This window comes from Melanostigma gelatinosum, assembly GCF_949748355.1.
Source record: "Melanostigma gelatinosum genome assembly, chromosome: 7".
Classification (NCBI taxonomy): domain Eukaryota; kingdom Metazoa; phylum Chordata; class Actinopteri; order Perciformes; family Zoarcidae; genus Melanostigma; species Melanostigma gelatinosum.
Window position 1 is genome coordinate 1248258 of NC_136640.1, and position 16714 is coordinate 1264971.

The window sequence follows — 16714 nt, forward strand, 5'->3', positions numbered from 1 at the left end:
TTATTAATATTTGTGCATGGAACGTGACTGTGTTTCTTAATTGACTGCAGATTAATAACATACATAATGCGTAGTGGTGGAAACACACACAATCTTTCGAAATGTAAGAAACAGTACTTTAATATATCCTACAGTATTATATAAACTAAAGAGAATACACATTCTAAATTCTAATGACTTTAATCTAATATTTCAGATTTTATTCTAACAAATGCATTCTTATATATTTACAGTTGTATCTATAATTCCACATGGGAAATATGTAATTCATAATAATGATAATAATTACATTTTCTAAGTTGTTTTCATGGTTTTGATGTTTTTCATTATTTAGAAGATTCAGGGACTTTTTAGTGATGTACTGTTGTACTAATTTGGCCAAAACTATGTGGACACCAGCCTTTCCTGGTCTGGACTGAGTTTACGTGTTAGACATTTAAATGCTCCGGCACATCATTATATTCCAGATGACGGCGGAGCTCCTTCAAGAAAAGGAAAACAAATATGATATAATATATCCATCAAAAAGATCATGACAACAGTTTATTTCACTCATAAGAGTCTGAGGGAAACACAGAGGACCTGAAGTGTTGATCATCACCATATCAACACACAGTCAGCTGGCACTGCTGAGCACACACACACCCCCCATTCACACACAAACTCTCCGTCTGTATGGACTCCTCCTCCTCATCTCCTGCTCCAGGCCATTGGCCCTGACACTGTTGGCGTTACCATGGAAACCCTGGCCTCCTCTTGGGCCCGTGACCCCTGTGACCTGAGTGACCTCGGAGAGAAGTCGTGTGTTTGGGGTGAGTGGATGAGGAACTCAGTTTAAAGTACAAGTACAGTAGGAAAATATTCAGTTACAAGTAAAAGTCCAACAGCAACATGTACATGATATATTGTATTTGTACACTGATGCAGAAACAGGTAAGCAGTAGCAGTGAGTAAAGCTGAAAATATAGATATTTAAGTAAAGTAAAAGTACTTCACAATTGTACTTGAGTAAATGTACTTCGTTACGTTCCACAGTTTGATATTCTGTAAAATCCTGTTCTCTTCTCTAAGAGTCAGATGTTCAGATTGTTGTCTAAACTGAACTAAGTAGTTATGTTGTTTCAACCTAACTAAGTAGTTTTGTTGTTTCAATCTAACGAAGTAGTTTTGTTGTTTCAACCTAACTAAGTAGTTTTGTTGTTTCAACCTAACTAAGTCGTTTTGTTGTTTCAACCTAACGAAGTAGTTATGTTGTTTCAACCTAACTAAGTAGTTTTGTTGTTTCAACCTAACTAAGTAGTTTTGTTGTTTCAATCTAACGAAGTAGTTATGTTGTTTCAATCTAACGAAGTAGTTATGTTGTTTCAACCTAACTAAGTAGTTTTGTTGTTTCAATCTAACGAAGTAGTTATGTTGTTTCAACCTAACTAAGTAGTTTTGTTGTTTCAATCTAACGAAGTAGTTTTGTTGTTTCAACCTAACTAAGTAGTTTTGTTGTTTCAACCTAACGAAGTAGTTTTGTTGTTTCAATCTAACGAAGTAGTTTTGTTGTTTCAACCTAACTAAGTAGTTTTGTTGTTTCAATCTAACGAAGTAGTTTTGTTGTTTCAACCTAACTAAGTAGTTTTGTTGTTTCAATCTAACAAAGTAGTTTTGTTGTTTCAACCTCACTAAGTAGTGTTGTTGTCTCATAATAAAAATAAAATGCGTTAACGCGCGATAAAATAATTGTCGGCGTTAATTACTTAATGCGTTAACATGATAATAACGCGTTAACTTGCCCAGCACTACTTTAAATATTATATTTGCTTGTTTGTTTACTTTTGTTGACTGTATAACTTTCATATTTGTTCATAATGTTTACTGAGGAGAGATTCAGTTTTTTTAAACCTTAACTTGCTTCTTTTATTTATTTTTTGTTGTGTTTCAGATTTTTTACTGAGCAAACAAATACATCTCAAAAATAAAATCTCATTATATTTTAATCGGAACAATATCCTCCCTGTTTCTCTCTCTCTCTCCTTTTCTGTCTCTCTCTCTCTGTCTGTCTCTCTCTCCTTTTCTGTCTCTCTCTCTCTCCATCTGTCTCTCTCTCTCTCCATCTGTCTCTCTCCTTTTCTGTCTCTCTCTCTCTGTCTGTCTCTCTCTCCTTTTCTGTCTCTCTCTCGCTCCGTCTGTCTCTCTCCTTTTCTGTCTCTCTCTCTCTGTCTGTCTCTCTCTCTGTCTGTCTCTCTCTCTCTGTCTCTCTCTCTCTCTCCTTTTCTGTCTCTCTCTCTCTCCGTCTGTCTCTCTCTCTGTCTGTCTCTCTCTCTGTCTGTCTCTCTCTCTCCTTTTCTGTCTCTCTCTCTCTCCGTATGTCTCTCTCTCTCTCCGTCTGTCTCTCTCTCTCTCTGTCTGTCTCTCTCTCTCTGTCTGTCTATCTCTCTCTCCTTTTCTGTCTCTCTCTCTCTCCGTCTGTCTCTCTCTCTCTGTCTGTCTCTCTCTCTCTCCTTTTCTGTCTCTCTCTCTCTCCGTCTGTCTCTCTCTCGCTCTCTGTCTGTCTCTCTCCCTCTCCTTTTCTGTCTCTCTCTCTCCGTCTGTCTCTCTCTCTCCATCTGTCTCTCTCTCTCTCCATCTATCTCTCTCTCCTTTTCTGTCTCTCTCTCTCTCCGTCTGTCTCTCTCTCTCTCTGTCTGTCTCTCTCTCCTTGTCTGTCTCTCTCTCCGTCTGTCTCTCTCTCTCCTTTTCTGTCTCTCTCTCTCTCCGTCTGTCTCTCTCTCTCTCTCTCCGTCTGTCTCTCTCTCTCTCTCTCCGTCTGTCTCTCGCTCTCCTTTTCTGTCTCTCTCTCTCTCCGTCTGTCTCTCTCTCTCTCTCTCTCCGTCTGTCTCTCTCTCGCTCTCTCCGTCTGTCTCTCGCTCTCCTTTTCTGTCTCTCTCTCTCCTTTTCTGTATTTCTCTCTCTCCATCTGTCTCTCTCTCTCCGTCTGTCTCTCTCTCCGTCTGTCGCTCTCTCTCTCCTTTTCTGTCTGTCTCTCAGAGTCTCCGTGTGTCTTCACCAGTCCTCCTCCTGCTGGTCTCATGTGGACTGATCAGGTCTCTCCTCACCTCCAGAGAAACAAACAGGTACCAACATTTATGTCCTCTTACGTTTGAGTTTTTAATATTTCAGGCTGTTCAACACAGTTTGTCGATTGAACTGCATCAATGAACTATAACTTGTGTATCATCCATGTAATCGTGAGTCGGGAAGGATGACGTAAAGCACAGGACTTTCAGCCAGGAAACCTCTGTTCAGGTCCCGTATGAAATCACAAAGTCAATGTTGCACTCGTTATCACATATATGTTCTTAAGAAATCATGCAAACAGTTAAATGAGGATACGTTGAAGAATCTACTTGTTTAACAATTGCTAAAGAAATCCACTGTTAATTATTCAAAGCCACCGTTTTTAACGTATTTCCAGATGAACAGCAGTTATCCTGTCATCTTACTGTCCACTAACGTGGGTCCTGTTGTCCCCGACATTAAACCAGCTTCAGGACACTCTGCTGCAGAGAGACGAGCAGCTGGTCCGACTGCAGGACGAGAACAACAAACTCAGAGAGTTCCTCAGCTCGTCCTTTGTGAGGAACCTGGAGAGAAAGGCAAAGGTTGGTTCACTGTCTCCATCAACTCTCTTGTACTTTCATAAAGAAAAGGACAGGCTGGTCTCATCCAGCATTCAGCTACACACACTAAGAATAAAGCGCCATCATTCAGAGTATTCCTCAAAATAGTTCCATAAGTTATGCACTTAATCATGAACCTAACTAATTATTTCACCAACTTATATTAAACCTACGTTGTGTTTCCAGTGAAGACAAGTTTATTTTGAAAAGACTGTATTCGGGTAACAAGCAGAAATTGACACGTGTTGCTGGACTTTTGTTGGGAAACGCATGAAAAATGAGGAGCAACTTTTCTTAAGATATCAAATGAAGCGTTGTATGAAGAAACATTGAAGCAGTAAACTGAACTTAACGTGTTCAGTCAGTGAAGTTTCTAACATTTACCAAACAGTTGTCTATCTAACACGTCATCTTTAGTCAAATGGAAATGTGCTTGTAGCTGCATTGTGACAATAACAGACATTTTAAAATGTAGATGTATGCATCACCAATCTCAAGAGTCAAACCTCTGCACGCCTTTTGTCAAAGTTAATTGAAATAAATCGAGTCCACAATGAATTTGCCAATACAGATAGACAAATACAGAAAGATTCAGTTTGTCTGATGAACATAATGACAGAACCAGAAAGCTGTAAATGATCCGCTCTGCTTCGTCTTCGTAGAAACGAACCACCGATGGGAGGAGGAGCCTGAAGAGAAACCTGACCTACGGTGATGACGGATCTCTCCAGAACCTTCGTCATCAGCTCCAAACCTCCCAGCAGGTCAGCAAGAGAGTCTGCAGAAACCTCACCACCGAGTTCTGCTCCGAGTCCTCCGAGACGTCCTCCTCAGAGCCAAACCTGGACCTCTGGGTCCTACGAACGCTGGGACTGAAGGACCGGGATACTATCGACACGTCCAACGAGTCCTCGTCCTTGTCTGGATACAACAACCTCAGCAGTTTAGTTTACAATGCTGCCGAGTCCCGGTCCTCTGAATACACTCGTGACTCTTTCAGCCCTTCAGTCTCCACTTCTACGCCGTCTTCTGTACACAGCTGCTGCCAGACGCCGACGCAGCAAACTGATTACAGGTGCAACGCTGCCGAACGCCACGAAGCAAACTGTGGAAATCCTGCAGAGTCACCTCAGATCTGCGCAATTTCTCCGTGTCAATGCTTCACTGCCACCGGACTGACCGGACAGCATGGAGATCCTGAAGCTGGGATCAGGAGCTACAGCACATCAACCGCCTTCAGATCTCAACCGCCAACGGAAGAACGACCTTTCAACCAGTCTGCAGACGGAGCTGAGATCTACTTCATCACAACTCTGGAGGGAAACCCAACAAAACCTCCGGCTTATTGGTCTTCACTGAGAGGTACCCGGACACCATCACAGGACGCAATCCAGTTCAGTCCACCTTTCTCCCCCATCTCGTCTTCGAGTCCAGTCGTGAACCAGCTTTGGACACCTGGCGGCAGCAGCAGGAGCCCAACGACTCCGTCAGCGGGATCTCAGCCTCCTGCAACGCCTCAAACGCCTCAAACGCCTCAAACGCCTCGCAGCCGGACAGATTTGGCGTTCAGTATGTCCCTCAGTCCGTCCAGCAGCGTCAAGACCCACAGCTTCCCCCAGGGGCAAGCATTCGTCAGGAAGGACACCGAGGGAAGATGCAACTTCACTTGGGTGCCCACACAAAGACCATAGGCAGCTCAGGAAAGCTTCCGAGTTGGTGAACTGAACAAGAGGCCAAACTTTCAGGACTATGAGTCCACGTTGAACTCACGATGACTCGATGACTCGTGTGCCCTTTTATGGCCATTGTTATATTATTATGTTAAATACCATAAAAAACAGAAAGTGCCACAAAGTAATAACTGCCTCAGAAAAAAAGACAACTGCACTGATTGTATTAAGAACAATAATAATTAGTACTAAACAGTGACTACTGATGATGTGTTGCCTTAACGTCAGCGGTAAAAGCGGTGACGCTGCCGCTGATCGGTTGGAGGGTTGAATGCCCAGAAGGACGCGTAATGTGAATGTTGCTGAATTTGTGAAAGACGTCACTGCCGTCGCTGATAACTCTGTTTTCACACCACCAGCTGGTTTAGAACAAAGAGAACCAGACGTTACTGGAGATTAACTCTGTCAGGTATCAGTTCTAGCTGGAAGGATGAATCTAACCGGCTCTTTTGAACTCAAGCTACCAACGCGCCGTGATTCTTATTCTACGTCCACGAACCAACATCCACTGAAACAATGCTCCTACAAAAATCACATGAACTTATCAAATGTGGAACACCAGTTCACAAGAGATAAACTCACATTCTGGCATATGTGGTTTTCAAATGTGGGAATTCACAAATCGTCTCCTGTGAGAACTATTTCAGAATCGTCAACAAAAACACAGCAGCATGTTTCTGCATCAGCAGCGTTGTAAGAATCAAATCTATTGGTTACGTGTTTGTGTCGCTCAGGAGGAAGATCATGCCAATGACAAGTCAATTAGGATCCTTATTGGTGGACACATCCATGTGACTCAACAGTCAGAGCAGGTGACGTACTTCATAATATTTAAAGAGACGGTTATTGGTCGGCGAGACGGGACGCGTCTCACAAACAGGACTTGTTTGTTCAGCACCACGCTGTGGTTTCATTGTCATGGTTTTGTTGCCGAAACCTAACGAACCAACAGTTTGGGTCCCTGTCCATTTCGTGACTATTACATAAGCTGCCGTGAGACGGGCTTTCACTGAGAATTGACGGGTACAAGTAAATTCATTCCAGGTCTTCTTGTTTAGTTTTCCCTTTCAGAAGAAGCACGTCAAGTACGTCTGAACAACTAAAAGCTAAATCGTATGTGAAATGTCCAAAACATTACAGGTGTATGTATGTATTTCAAATCATCGTGTGAAATTATGTAAAAACCTCAAGTGCCTGAATGTGGATTCTTTAGATGAAAAGAAACATTTCATACATAATATTACATCTTTCTACACAGTGTAACATGTCTGAATTTGTGCCTGTATGTATATTTGACATGTTATTATTATTGGTGACATCTGAAGGTGCCGACATGTGAAAGTGTCTTTACAAAATGTTTTTGATGAATTTGAACATCGCTGCCGGTGAAGTCCAGCAGCCGATCGCATCAAACTTGAAATCCCTCCAACAGGCTGTTTGTGTTTTCATGCTTTGATATGTACGATATGAGGAAAGTGTAACTGACTGTGGACTAAGACAAGAAGAAACTGATTTAGACTGTTTGAGTCGTCTCCATTTGTTTTACAAAAACACACTTTGGGATTCATGCAGCAGCATTGATTTATCTTAGATTAATATTAATAAAGAGACAATGAGAGAAGTCAACTCCAGATGCATCACATGTTCTTAACCGTCCAATTCTGCTCTCACTCTGTGAGCTGAATGATGAATCCCACTTGATCATGAACAACAAGAATATGTATTATTAGTATCAGCATAAACTACATACTGTGTTTGAGCAGCTGTTGTTTTGGCTGCTTCTGGTTAAATTGGGCTGTTTTTGTCAACATTTGTACCAAAACACCAGCGGCGGGCCGTCAGGGCCTGCAAGGCCTTCTCTGCTGGCCGAGACAGAATCACAAAGTCATATCTATTTTATAATTTAACAATATTTCTTAAATACACCACATGTATTTTAAATATTTTCCCATTATCTTATGTTCTCATTGCACAGCTGCTGTCTTCCTCAGCTGCTCTGCTTCCAGTGCAGCTTGTTTTAAGTAGAGCTTTTATCCAATCAGATCTCACCTCTGTGTCTCTAGGTAGAACAGAGCCAGAGGCCTGGAGACTCTCACGTGCATCCATGTGCACTTTAAGTGAACGGAGACGATGTTGTTGATTGTCATAGTGTTCAACCAATCAGATCTTTAGTTTGACATGTTGGGCGTATTCTTTGACGTGTCAGAGCTGCTAGCTGGCCTACAAGTACGTGATTGGTCAGTGGGCTAGCGTGACATGTTGGACGGTGACAATCCCAAAATCTGCTGCCTCTGTGGAGCGGACATCTTCAGCCTCAAACGCATTAAAACGTATTTAAGAAATACAACTGGGGAGAGTCCACTGTCTTCACTGGCGTCCATGAATGGAGAAGGACTTCTTACTGGAACTAAAACACACGGATTACTGAACAACCGTGAGATTAAACTCTTCATTAACAAAGAAAGGAGGATGGACTTTGTCTTTAAATAGTGAACAGCAGCTCTGGTCAGTTAAATGCGTTTGTTTTTACATCTGCAGTAGCTTTAATATGCTTGTTTATATATGATTATTTGTACAACTTGTTTTTATGAAGATTTTAGTTTGGTTTTATATGTGATAGGAACCATTGTTACGTCCAATGTTGCTCTGGGGACATATTTAGGTGCCAGTGTTGCCAACTTGGCGACTTTCTCGCTAAATCTGATGACTTTCCAAACCCTCGTGGCTTGGCAAAATCTACGAGCGACAAATCTAGAGACTTGTTCTGATGTTATTGGAGACTTTTCTGGTGTTTTGACTCCGACGTTAAAGCTCGTACGTTCTGTGTCGTGAACGAGCAGCGGTGCTGCCGTGAGCCCCAAAGCTCTCACAGGTCACTCTCACAGCAGTCAGAGCAGAGAGGAGACGCACTCTCGGCGTATTCATGTATCTGCACTCTGCAGTTCGTGTATTTGTAGGTGTTGAGCTTCATTTTTACATGAAACAAATAATAACCGTAGCTGTGGCGTCATAATGAGGTGTTTCAGCTGCAGGACAGCACTGAAGGCCCAGGTATGAAATGCGCGGCCCGCCACTGAAAAACAGATACAAGTCAGTTAACTTCGTTGTATTCAATAATTATTTGGGGATAACGAAGTAGATTTGTTCTCTCAACCTAAATAAGTCGTTTTGTTGTCTCAACCTAAATAAGTAGATTTGTTGTCTCAACCTAAATAAGTCGTTTTGTTGTCTCAACCTAAATAAGTCGTTTTGTTGTCTCAACCTAAATAAGTCGTTTTGTTGTCTCAACCTAAATAAGTAGATTTGTTGTCTCAACCTAAATAAGTAGTTTTGTTCTCTAAACCTAAATAAGTCGTTTTGTTGTCTCAACCTAAATAAGTCGTTTTGTTGTCTCAACCTAAATAAGTAGTTTTGTTCTCTCAACCTAAATAAGTAGTTTTGTTGTCTAAATCTCTTGTGGTGTCCACGGTCCCCATGTTGAGAACTGGACAAACATGCTGCAACATTAAAACCTTTGAAGAACTGTGTTTCATGACCTTGATTTCAGCGACATTATGTTCATGTCAGAAGTGTATCTTTCAGGACGGCCTCCTTCATCTTTAGCTCAGTTACCAGTTAAACCAGTCTGACCATCCTCCTCCTCATCCTCAGTTCCCTCTCTTCTCAGGAACAAAAGGAGGCCAGCGGCTCCCTGGAGACGCCCCCCACCCCACCCGCCTCCTCCTCCACCCCTAACAGGTAAAGATGGAGGGATTTCCTATCCCTGGGGCTTCCCAACACAGGGTCCCGGCCCGGCCTCGGGATCCCCTGAGAGCCAGCCGGGGGCCGAGAGAAAGTCGCGAGCGTTCCGTGTCCGCGGCGGGCCGACCGAGTGGTGTATCTCTAATGACAAGGTAAGACCGGCTGCAGATGTCCGACAGATTGGAGGCTCTTTCAGGGGCAGGGAGGTCCCGGAGTCTGGCAGGAATGTGAAAGGAGGGCCGCGCCGGATCACAGGCTCTGAGTGTCGGCCAGGGAGAGGGGTCATTAAAGAGGCCGGCCGGTTCGAAACCCGATCTGCCCTCGGCTGATTGAGGGGAACGACCTCGCCGCCACGTTCTCGCACAACCCGACAGCTTGGCTCACCTCAAAGAAACACGTCGGGTAATGAGGCGGCTTCCTTCCCAGAAAAAGTTCACGTGTTTCAGCTTTTCCTCCACGGTTTCCTGGAGGAAGCCGGAGCTCAGGTTTCATCTGCAGTCAGAGAAATACTTCTACTTCCTGGAGTACTTCATAGTGTCTGATTCTCACTTCACTAAACAAGAGATGTAAACAGACATGTACACAAACATGTACACAAACATGTACACAAACATGTAAACAAACATGTACACAAACATGTACACAAACATGTAAACAGACATGTAAACAGACATGTACACAAACATGTACACAGACATGTACACAGACATGGAAACAAACATGTACACAAACATGTACACAGACATGTAAACAAACATGTACACAAACATGTACACAAACATGTACACAAACATGTAAACAGACATGTAAACAGACATGTACACAAACATGTACACAGACATGTAAACAGACATGTACACAAACATGTACACAGACATGGAAACAAACATGTACACAGACATGGAAACAAACATGTACACAGACATGTAAACAGACATGTACACAAACATGTACACAGACATGTAAACAGACATGTACACAAACATGTACACAGACATGTACACAGACATGGAAACAAACATGTACACAAACATGTACACAGACATGGAAACAAACATGTACACAAACATGTACACAGACATGTAAACAGACATGTACACAAACATGTATACAGACATGTACACAGACATGTAAACAAACCCTAACACCTGGCACTGCACACCAGTTCATCACTTTTGGGAAGAAATAAGTGAGTCACTGTCTGTCTTCCTGCTGCCTCGTCCCTTTGTCCCCTTCACTGTGCTGACTAGGAGACATCTCAACAATACATCTGAGTGAAACAAACCGCAAATTACTCCTTGTGGCCCGAACTATCGCCAAGAAAACTATCCTCATGAACTGGAAATCAAGGAATAACACACACATCGCACACTGGAGAAACTTAATGATAGAATATATTTCAATGGAAAATCTAACCTCATCCTACAATACAACAGAACACCATTCCACCTGGTCATCCCTCACTATGTTTCTGCAAACGTGACACCACCCATTCTATTAATATTGAAATATGTATAGTATATATACCGGTGTATATATATATATATATATATACACCGGTATATATATATATATATATATGTTGAGATGTATATATATATATATATATATATATATACCGGTATATATATATATATATATATATATGTTGAGATGTATATATATATATATATATATATATATATATATATATATATATATATATATACCGGTATATATATATATATATATATGTTGAGATGTATATATATATATATATATATATATATATATATATATACCGGTGTATATATATTTTTTTTTGTGTATTTTTTTACTATTGTTTTCTGTTTTTCTTGCCGGACAACCAATTGAAACCCACGTACATGCACACATGAACATCCATATGCACACATACTTACCTGTTTTTCTTCTTTTTTTTTTTTGGTTTGGTTTTTTAAATTATTATTATTATTATTATTATTATTATATATATATATATATATATATTTTTTTTTTTCCTCCATCTCGAAAGGCTCAAGGACATTCTCACACACACACACGCACACATACACACACACTGACTATATGATGTTTGCTGGCTTTTATCCCACTGTTCTTGTCATCCTCTTGTTGTTATGTCTATGTATTGTCTTAATATTGTCTCGTGTCTTTCAATAATAAAAAAAAAAGCAAAACCGAAACAACCAGTGAAGAAAATGCTGATTTGAATCATATTTATTATTAATATGTATTTGTCAACAGAGAGATCAGCTGTTCTGGTGGATTCCACTTCCGGTTTAATTGTTTATTGTAATAAACACAATAATAATTAAAGCTGCGAGCAGCGATGAACGGGCCCTCGCAATCTGCACGTCGGGGTGCCGGCGGGACTCCGGCCTTCGCGTCCGAGAATGTCTGCGACCGTCGGACGGCGTGTCCGTCAGCGAGACGTTTTTAATCCTTCCTGTATCCGCTGCCTAGCGCTACAGAAAACGTACATTATGTAGCTCTATGTCAAGTGTAAACCACATTGTGTAAAAGTCACGTAAATCGGATGGTGTTTGTCAAAAAACGCAGATTTCCTTTTGCCAGCAGGTGGCGCTGTGAGTATTAGGGGAAAGTTAGCTTGTAGACATCCTCAGGCCATGAGTGATATCAAACATGTGAAGTTTGGGACCATTTGGAACAAGTCCAGCTGAGTTACATCAGACATTTCCTTTAACCAGTAGGCTTTGCGGGTTTACTGTAGCGCCCCCTAGTGGTCGAATGCAAAACAATTCTCAGGGTATGTTACTGGATGCGATGTGCACATATGCTGAATATTTTGGGAATTTACAACAAATGGTTGAGAAGTTGTGTATTGATATTTTGCCACGCACCTAAGAAGTGTATTGGTCCATATCTTGTAAACGTAAAGAGATATCAAAAAGATTTTGATAACTTTTCATGATCTAGATCCACTTATGATCCACAGCAAATTTCATAGAAATCGGAGCCAGCGTGTAGGAGTTTCAAAAAATGTGTTTTTTTTCTCACTAAAGTCAAAATGGCTGACTTCCGGTTGGGTTTAGAGCTTAGAGCTCCAGAACTTTTTTGTCCGTCTACATGTGATACATCTGTTTACCAAATGTTATACATCTAAATTGTATATGTAGATAGTGAAACGTACCGCGAGGGCTGCGTCGTCGAAATATTGTATAAATTCATACAAGATTGAAAATGGCAGACTTCCGGTAGGGTTTAGAGCATGGTCCCAAGAGACTTATTTTTAAGTCGCCATACGATACATGTGCCTACCATGTTTCATACATGTAGCCAAAACGTAGCGCTGGGGCTGCTCTTTTGAAATCTTGTAGGGGGCGCTATAGAAGCAATTTAAAATGGCCAAGCCGAAAACCCATATACACTATGTCTGCCTATGACCTATGACACATGTACAAAGTTCCATGACTTTTTGAGCATCCCAACACACTAAACCATCAGCTTCCTTTTTCATGGCGAACGATGCGTTGCCATGGCAACACCATGCAACGAAAACTCACAATATTCATGATGATGCATCATCAATGTCTTAAGGCTATCCTTACCAAATTTGAAACTCATCAGGTCACCTGGCTAGGAGGTATGAAGAAAAGTATAAAATATGACATTTCCTTCAGCCAGTTGGCGGCGCTATGAGTTATTGAATTTCTTTCAATTGAAATATCTTGAGGCTTGAAGTAGCATCGTGCATAAGAAGTTTTGTGCGGATTGGATAATGTACATTTTTCAAAAACAGTGAGGCAAAATGGCCGCCACGCCACGTCAAGGTTCTTCGATGAAAGCGCGAGATTTTGATAACTTTTAATCACAAAGGTCTTAAGAACATCCTGACCAAAGGAGAAGTTGATGGCATAAATTCTCTAGGAGGAGTTCGTTAAAATACGAAGGCTGAAATCGGCAAAAAGTGACAAAAAGCACGACTTCGCGGGTTTGCTGTAGCGCCCCCTAGTGGTTCAATGCAAAACAATTCTCAGGGTATGTTACAGCATGCGATGTACACATATGCTGCAAAATTTGGAATTTTAGGACAAACGGTTGAGAAGTTGTGTATTGATATTTAGCCACGCCCCTACAAAGTTTATTGGTCCATATCTTGTAAACGCTAAGAGATATCAGAAAGCTTTTGATAACTTTTGATGAGGTAGATCTAATAATGATCCACAGCAAATTTGGTAGTAATGAGACGAAGCATGTAGGAGGAGTTCGCAGAAATGTCTTTTCCACTAAATTCAAAATGGCGGAAACTCTAAGGAGGCGGAGCTTAGGGGTCTGATTGGCTTTTATGTAGCTCTAGCTCAAGTGGACATGTGTATCAAATTTCAAGTTAATGGGACATACTGGCCGAGGGGCGTCGCCGGTCCGACTTGTAGGGGGCGCTAGAGAGCCATTTCTGAACACAGAAAGATGCATTCTTTTTCAGATGGCTATATTCACCAGGCCTGACAAGTCGCCAAAACTTGGTGAGTTTTCATGCATGGCAAGTCCTCCAAACATGCGTACGTTTACCCCAACGGGTACAATATCAATAGGGCCTCGCCAGCCCGACGTCGGTTGCTCGGGCCCTAATAATTGATATGAACACTTTCTCATGTTTGTACTCACAGTTTCTTTACATCCAGACTCAAAGCAGCTGTCAATCATCTCACCTGTGACGGCATGCGTGTGCGTGCGTTGCGCGCACATGGAGCACTTCTGGTCCAGGATTGATCCGCTTCCACTTTGACCCCCGAGGTTGTTGGTGTGGAAGACGTCAGAGATGGAAAAGTGTTCAGAACTTTTATTACGTTAAACAAACGAAATGGGACCAGTTCCAACTCTCTTCTTCGTCTTTATTTATTTCTTCAAGATAATACAGGTACATATACAAAGTCAAATAATAACAATAATAAACAATTTTGATTCATTTGAAAAAAAAAATATTATTGATTTGTAGTTTTCTATCAGAAAACCAGGATTCATGAGAGGAACTTTAAAGACACATTCTTTAGTTATCAAAGTCTATTTGAAGCCTCAGTACAGAACAGACACCATGTAGCCATCTCATATGTTTAGACAAAGGAAATTATGTTCATTAATTATTCATGTCACGCTTTTGTCTTCGTTTTCACACAGCTGTAACAATTCTGTTACAAGTAAAAGTCCTGCCATAGAAATTCTACTTGAGTAAAAGTACATTTTGTACTTAAAGTATTAAAAGCAGGCGAGTGAGACGAGGCTGCAAAATATAAATATATTAGATGTTCATGAAATCTGATCACGTTCCTGCTCTCCAGAGGATGAACCATGGAGGTATTATGAGAATTGTTTCCCTCTCATCATGTTTGAATGCAGCATCACTGAATAAAGGCTTCGTAGGTTTTAGTCTCAGGGCGGGGCCTCTGCTTCATTCTAGCCCCTCCCCTTTTCCCCTGTTGTCGTCACTCTGAAGTTCTGGAGCCAATCACCCGGTGGCAGGTGGGGAGGGCGGAGTCAGGGGCCGGGGTAAAGGCTGATCCAGGGACGTGGGTGGAGTCTGACATCGTGGTGGGCTCCGTTTCAGGGACCGGGTCCGACTGGATCTCAGTCCTGATGTCATGGGACACCTGCTGCATCTCTGTCTTTACTGTTAGCCCCGCCCCCCTGTCCTGCACCTGAGCAGTAAGCCCAGCGCATCCTGAGCAGCCGGTGCTGTGTTGAGACCACCCCTCCCAGCGCTTCGCTCTGCCCCTCCCTCTGGACGGGGCCAGCCGGTTTCTGCGGCTCTGACTATCTGTGTCTTTCTGGTTCTGGTTCCGTTGGACTCTCTGCAGCGCCAAGGCAGCGAGGTCCGAGTGAGACGAGGTGCTGTCGATCAACCTCCGGCCCATAGCGAGCGGCCGGACGGGCAGCGCCAGCCTAAGCCTCAGCCAGAAGCGCGATCGCCGCGGTTCGGATCGAGTCCCTCGCCACGTCACGGTGGCTTCGGCGACCTGCCGGATCTGTGCCGCCTCCACGCAGGGCAGCTTGCTGATGAGGCGATAAACCACGGCGACGATGGCGGCGGAGGCCCGGTGGCTACGCTGGAGGTACAGACCCAGACGACACTCCAGGAGGCTGAAGCTCTTCTCTGCCAGGAGGTTCGGGCTGAGGACGAGGAGGAGGCGTCGGCTTCGCTGCATGGAGTGCAGGACGGCCTCTGATAGGTCTGATGGAGGACAGACAGGAAGTCAGGAACAGCTGAGCGATTCAACATGTAAACAAAGTACTGATGTCCACTACTTTCTATTACTTCTAGTACTACTACCATCGCGAATACTACTACTCCAATACTATACTAATACTACTTCTACTACTTCTACTACTAATACACATACTACTACTCTTACTAATACTACTAATAGTCCTACTACTACTAATACTCCTACTACTATTATTACTACTACTAAAACTACCAATACTACTATTACACCTACTAAAACTACTTCTACCAGTACTACTAAAACTACGACCACTACTCCTACTTCTACAACTACTAATACTATTAATCCTATGAAAACTACTACCAATACACCTAGTAAAACTACTACTACTTCTACGACTACTCCGTCAGTGACCCGTTATTAAGCGTAAGAGAAGCGCTGTTGAAGTATCAACAGACCAGTACGACTGTTGTTACGTATTTGGGTCGTTCACTTGTTGGTTGTTTGCTTCCTCAGATCCATCGTTGTCGATGTCAACGAGCTCAAAAGCGAGAGCGACGATATATATATACTTCAACTTTTGGAACTCTGCAGCGTGTCAACATGTCACCTGACGAGGAAACAACCAATCAGAGCCGGCAGATATCTTTCAAATGATTTCAGTTCTTCTTTTCAGTTCCTCTCCAATCCAGCAGTGAAGCTCCTGTGAAAGATTCACGGTGCTGGAAATCTATTTCTCTTTGTTTGGTGTAGTCAGTGATAATTACTGCTAAAATATATCACGACTTCATCATCTTCATCGCAGGTTGTGCTTAGTAAGGACAGCAATACCTCAGAGTACCTGATAGGTTGATGAATAGCATGCTAATGTTGGCATTAAGTAATACTTATGTCAGAGCGCTGCTAGCTTGACTATAAACTGATATTTATATTTTAAAATGAAATGTGTTTATGGATGAATGTTTTCATGTTATGGAGAGAAAAGAAAAAAGATTTGTGCAAATGGAAGCCGTGAAATGAACGATGACAACCGATTCGATGGAAAATTCATTTATTAAAATAGATGAAATACTGTAAATGCAAAAATACAAAATAAAGCATGACAAAGTGCAGGATGCATTGTCCCCGTACAATACTGTTTTTTAAGAGAAAAATATAATCATACAATTATAATAAACCTGGATATATAAGTGGATCAGTGACCAAAAATACAGAAAGTTCAGAGAAATTGTAACATTTTAAAGGATCAGTAAGTTTGACTCTGTAAATACATTTTCTCTGACTAATATTTGAAATATTGCAGTACATGGATCCCACACTTTACAGCTGTGGTACTTTTAAAGGACATTTCATGGTGTTGTAAATACCCCTCTACGCAGATGACACCCAACTTTATGTTTGCTTGTTTTTACAA

The 16714-nt window shown here is 41.9% G+C and overlaps 1 protein-coding gene across 1 annotated transcript; it reads left to right on the top strand.

Moving 5' to 3' along the window:
- Positions 1-736: 736 nt before the first annotated feature.
- Positions 737-5338, top strand: gmnc (geminin coiled-coil domain containing; the record flags this gene model as incomplete). Its single annotated transcript, XM_079271521.1, has 4 exons — positions 737-812; positions 3016-3101; positions 3513-3629; positions 4310-5338. The coding sequence occupies 4 exons, from the start codon at positions 737-739 to the stop codon at positions 5336-5338; spliced, it is 1308 nt and encodes a 435-aa protein (XP_079127647.1).
- Positions 5339-16714: the final 11376 nt, after the last annotated feature.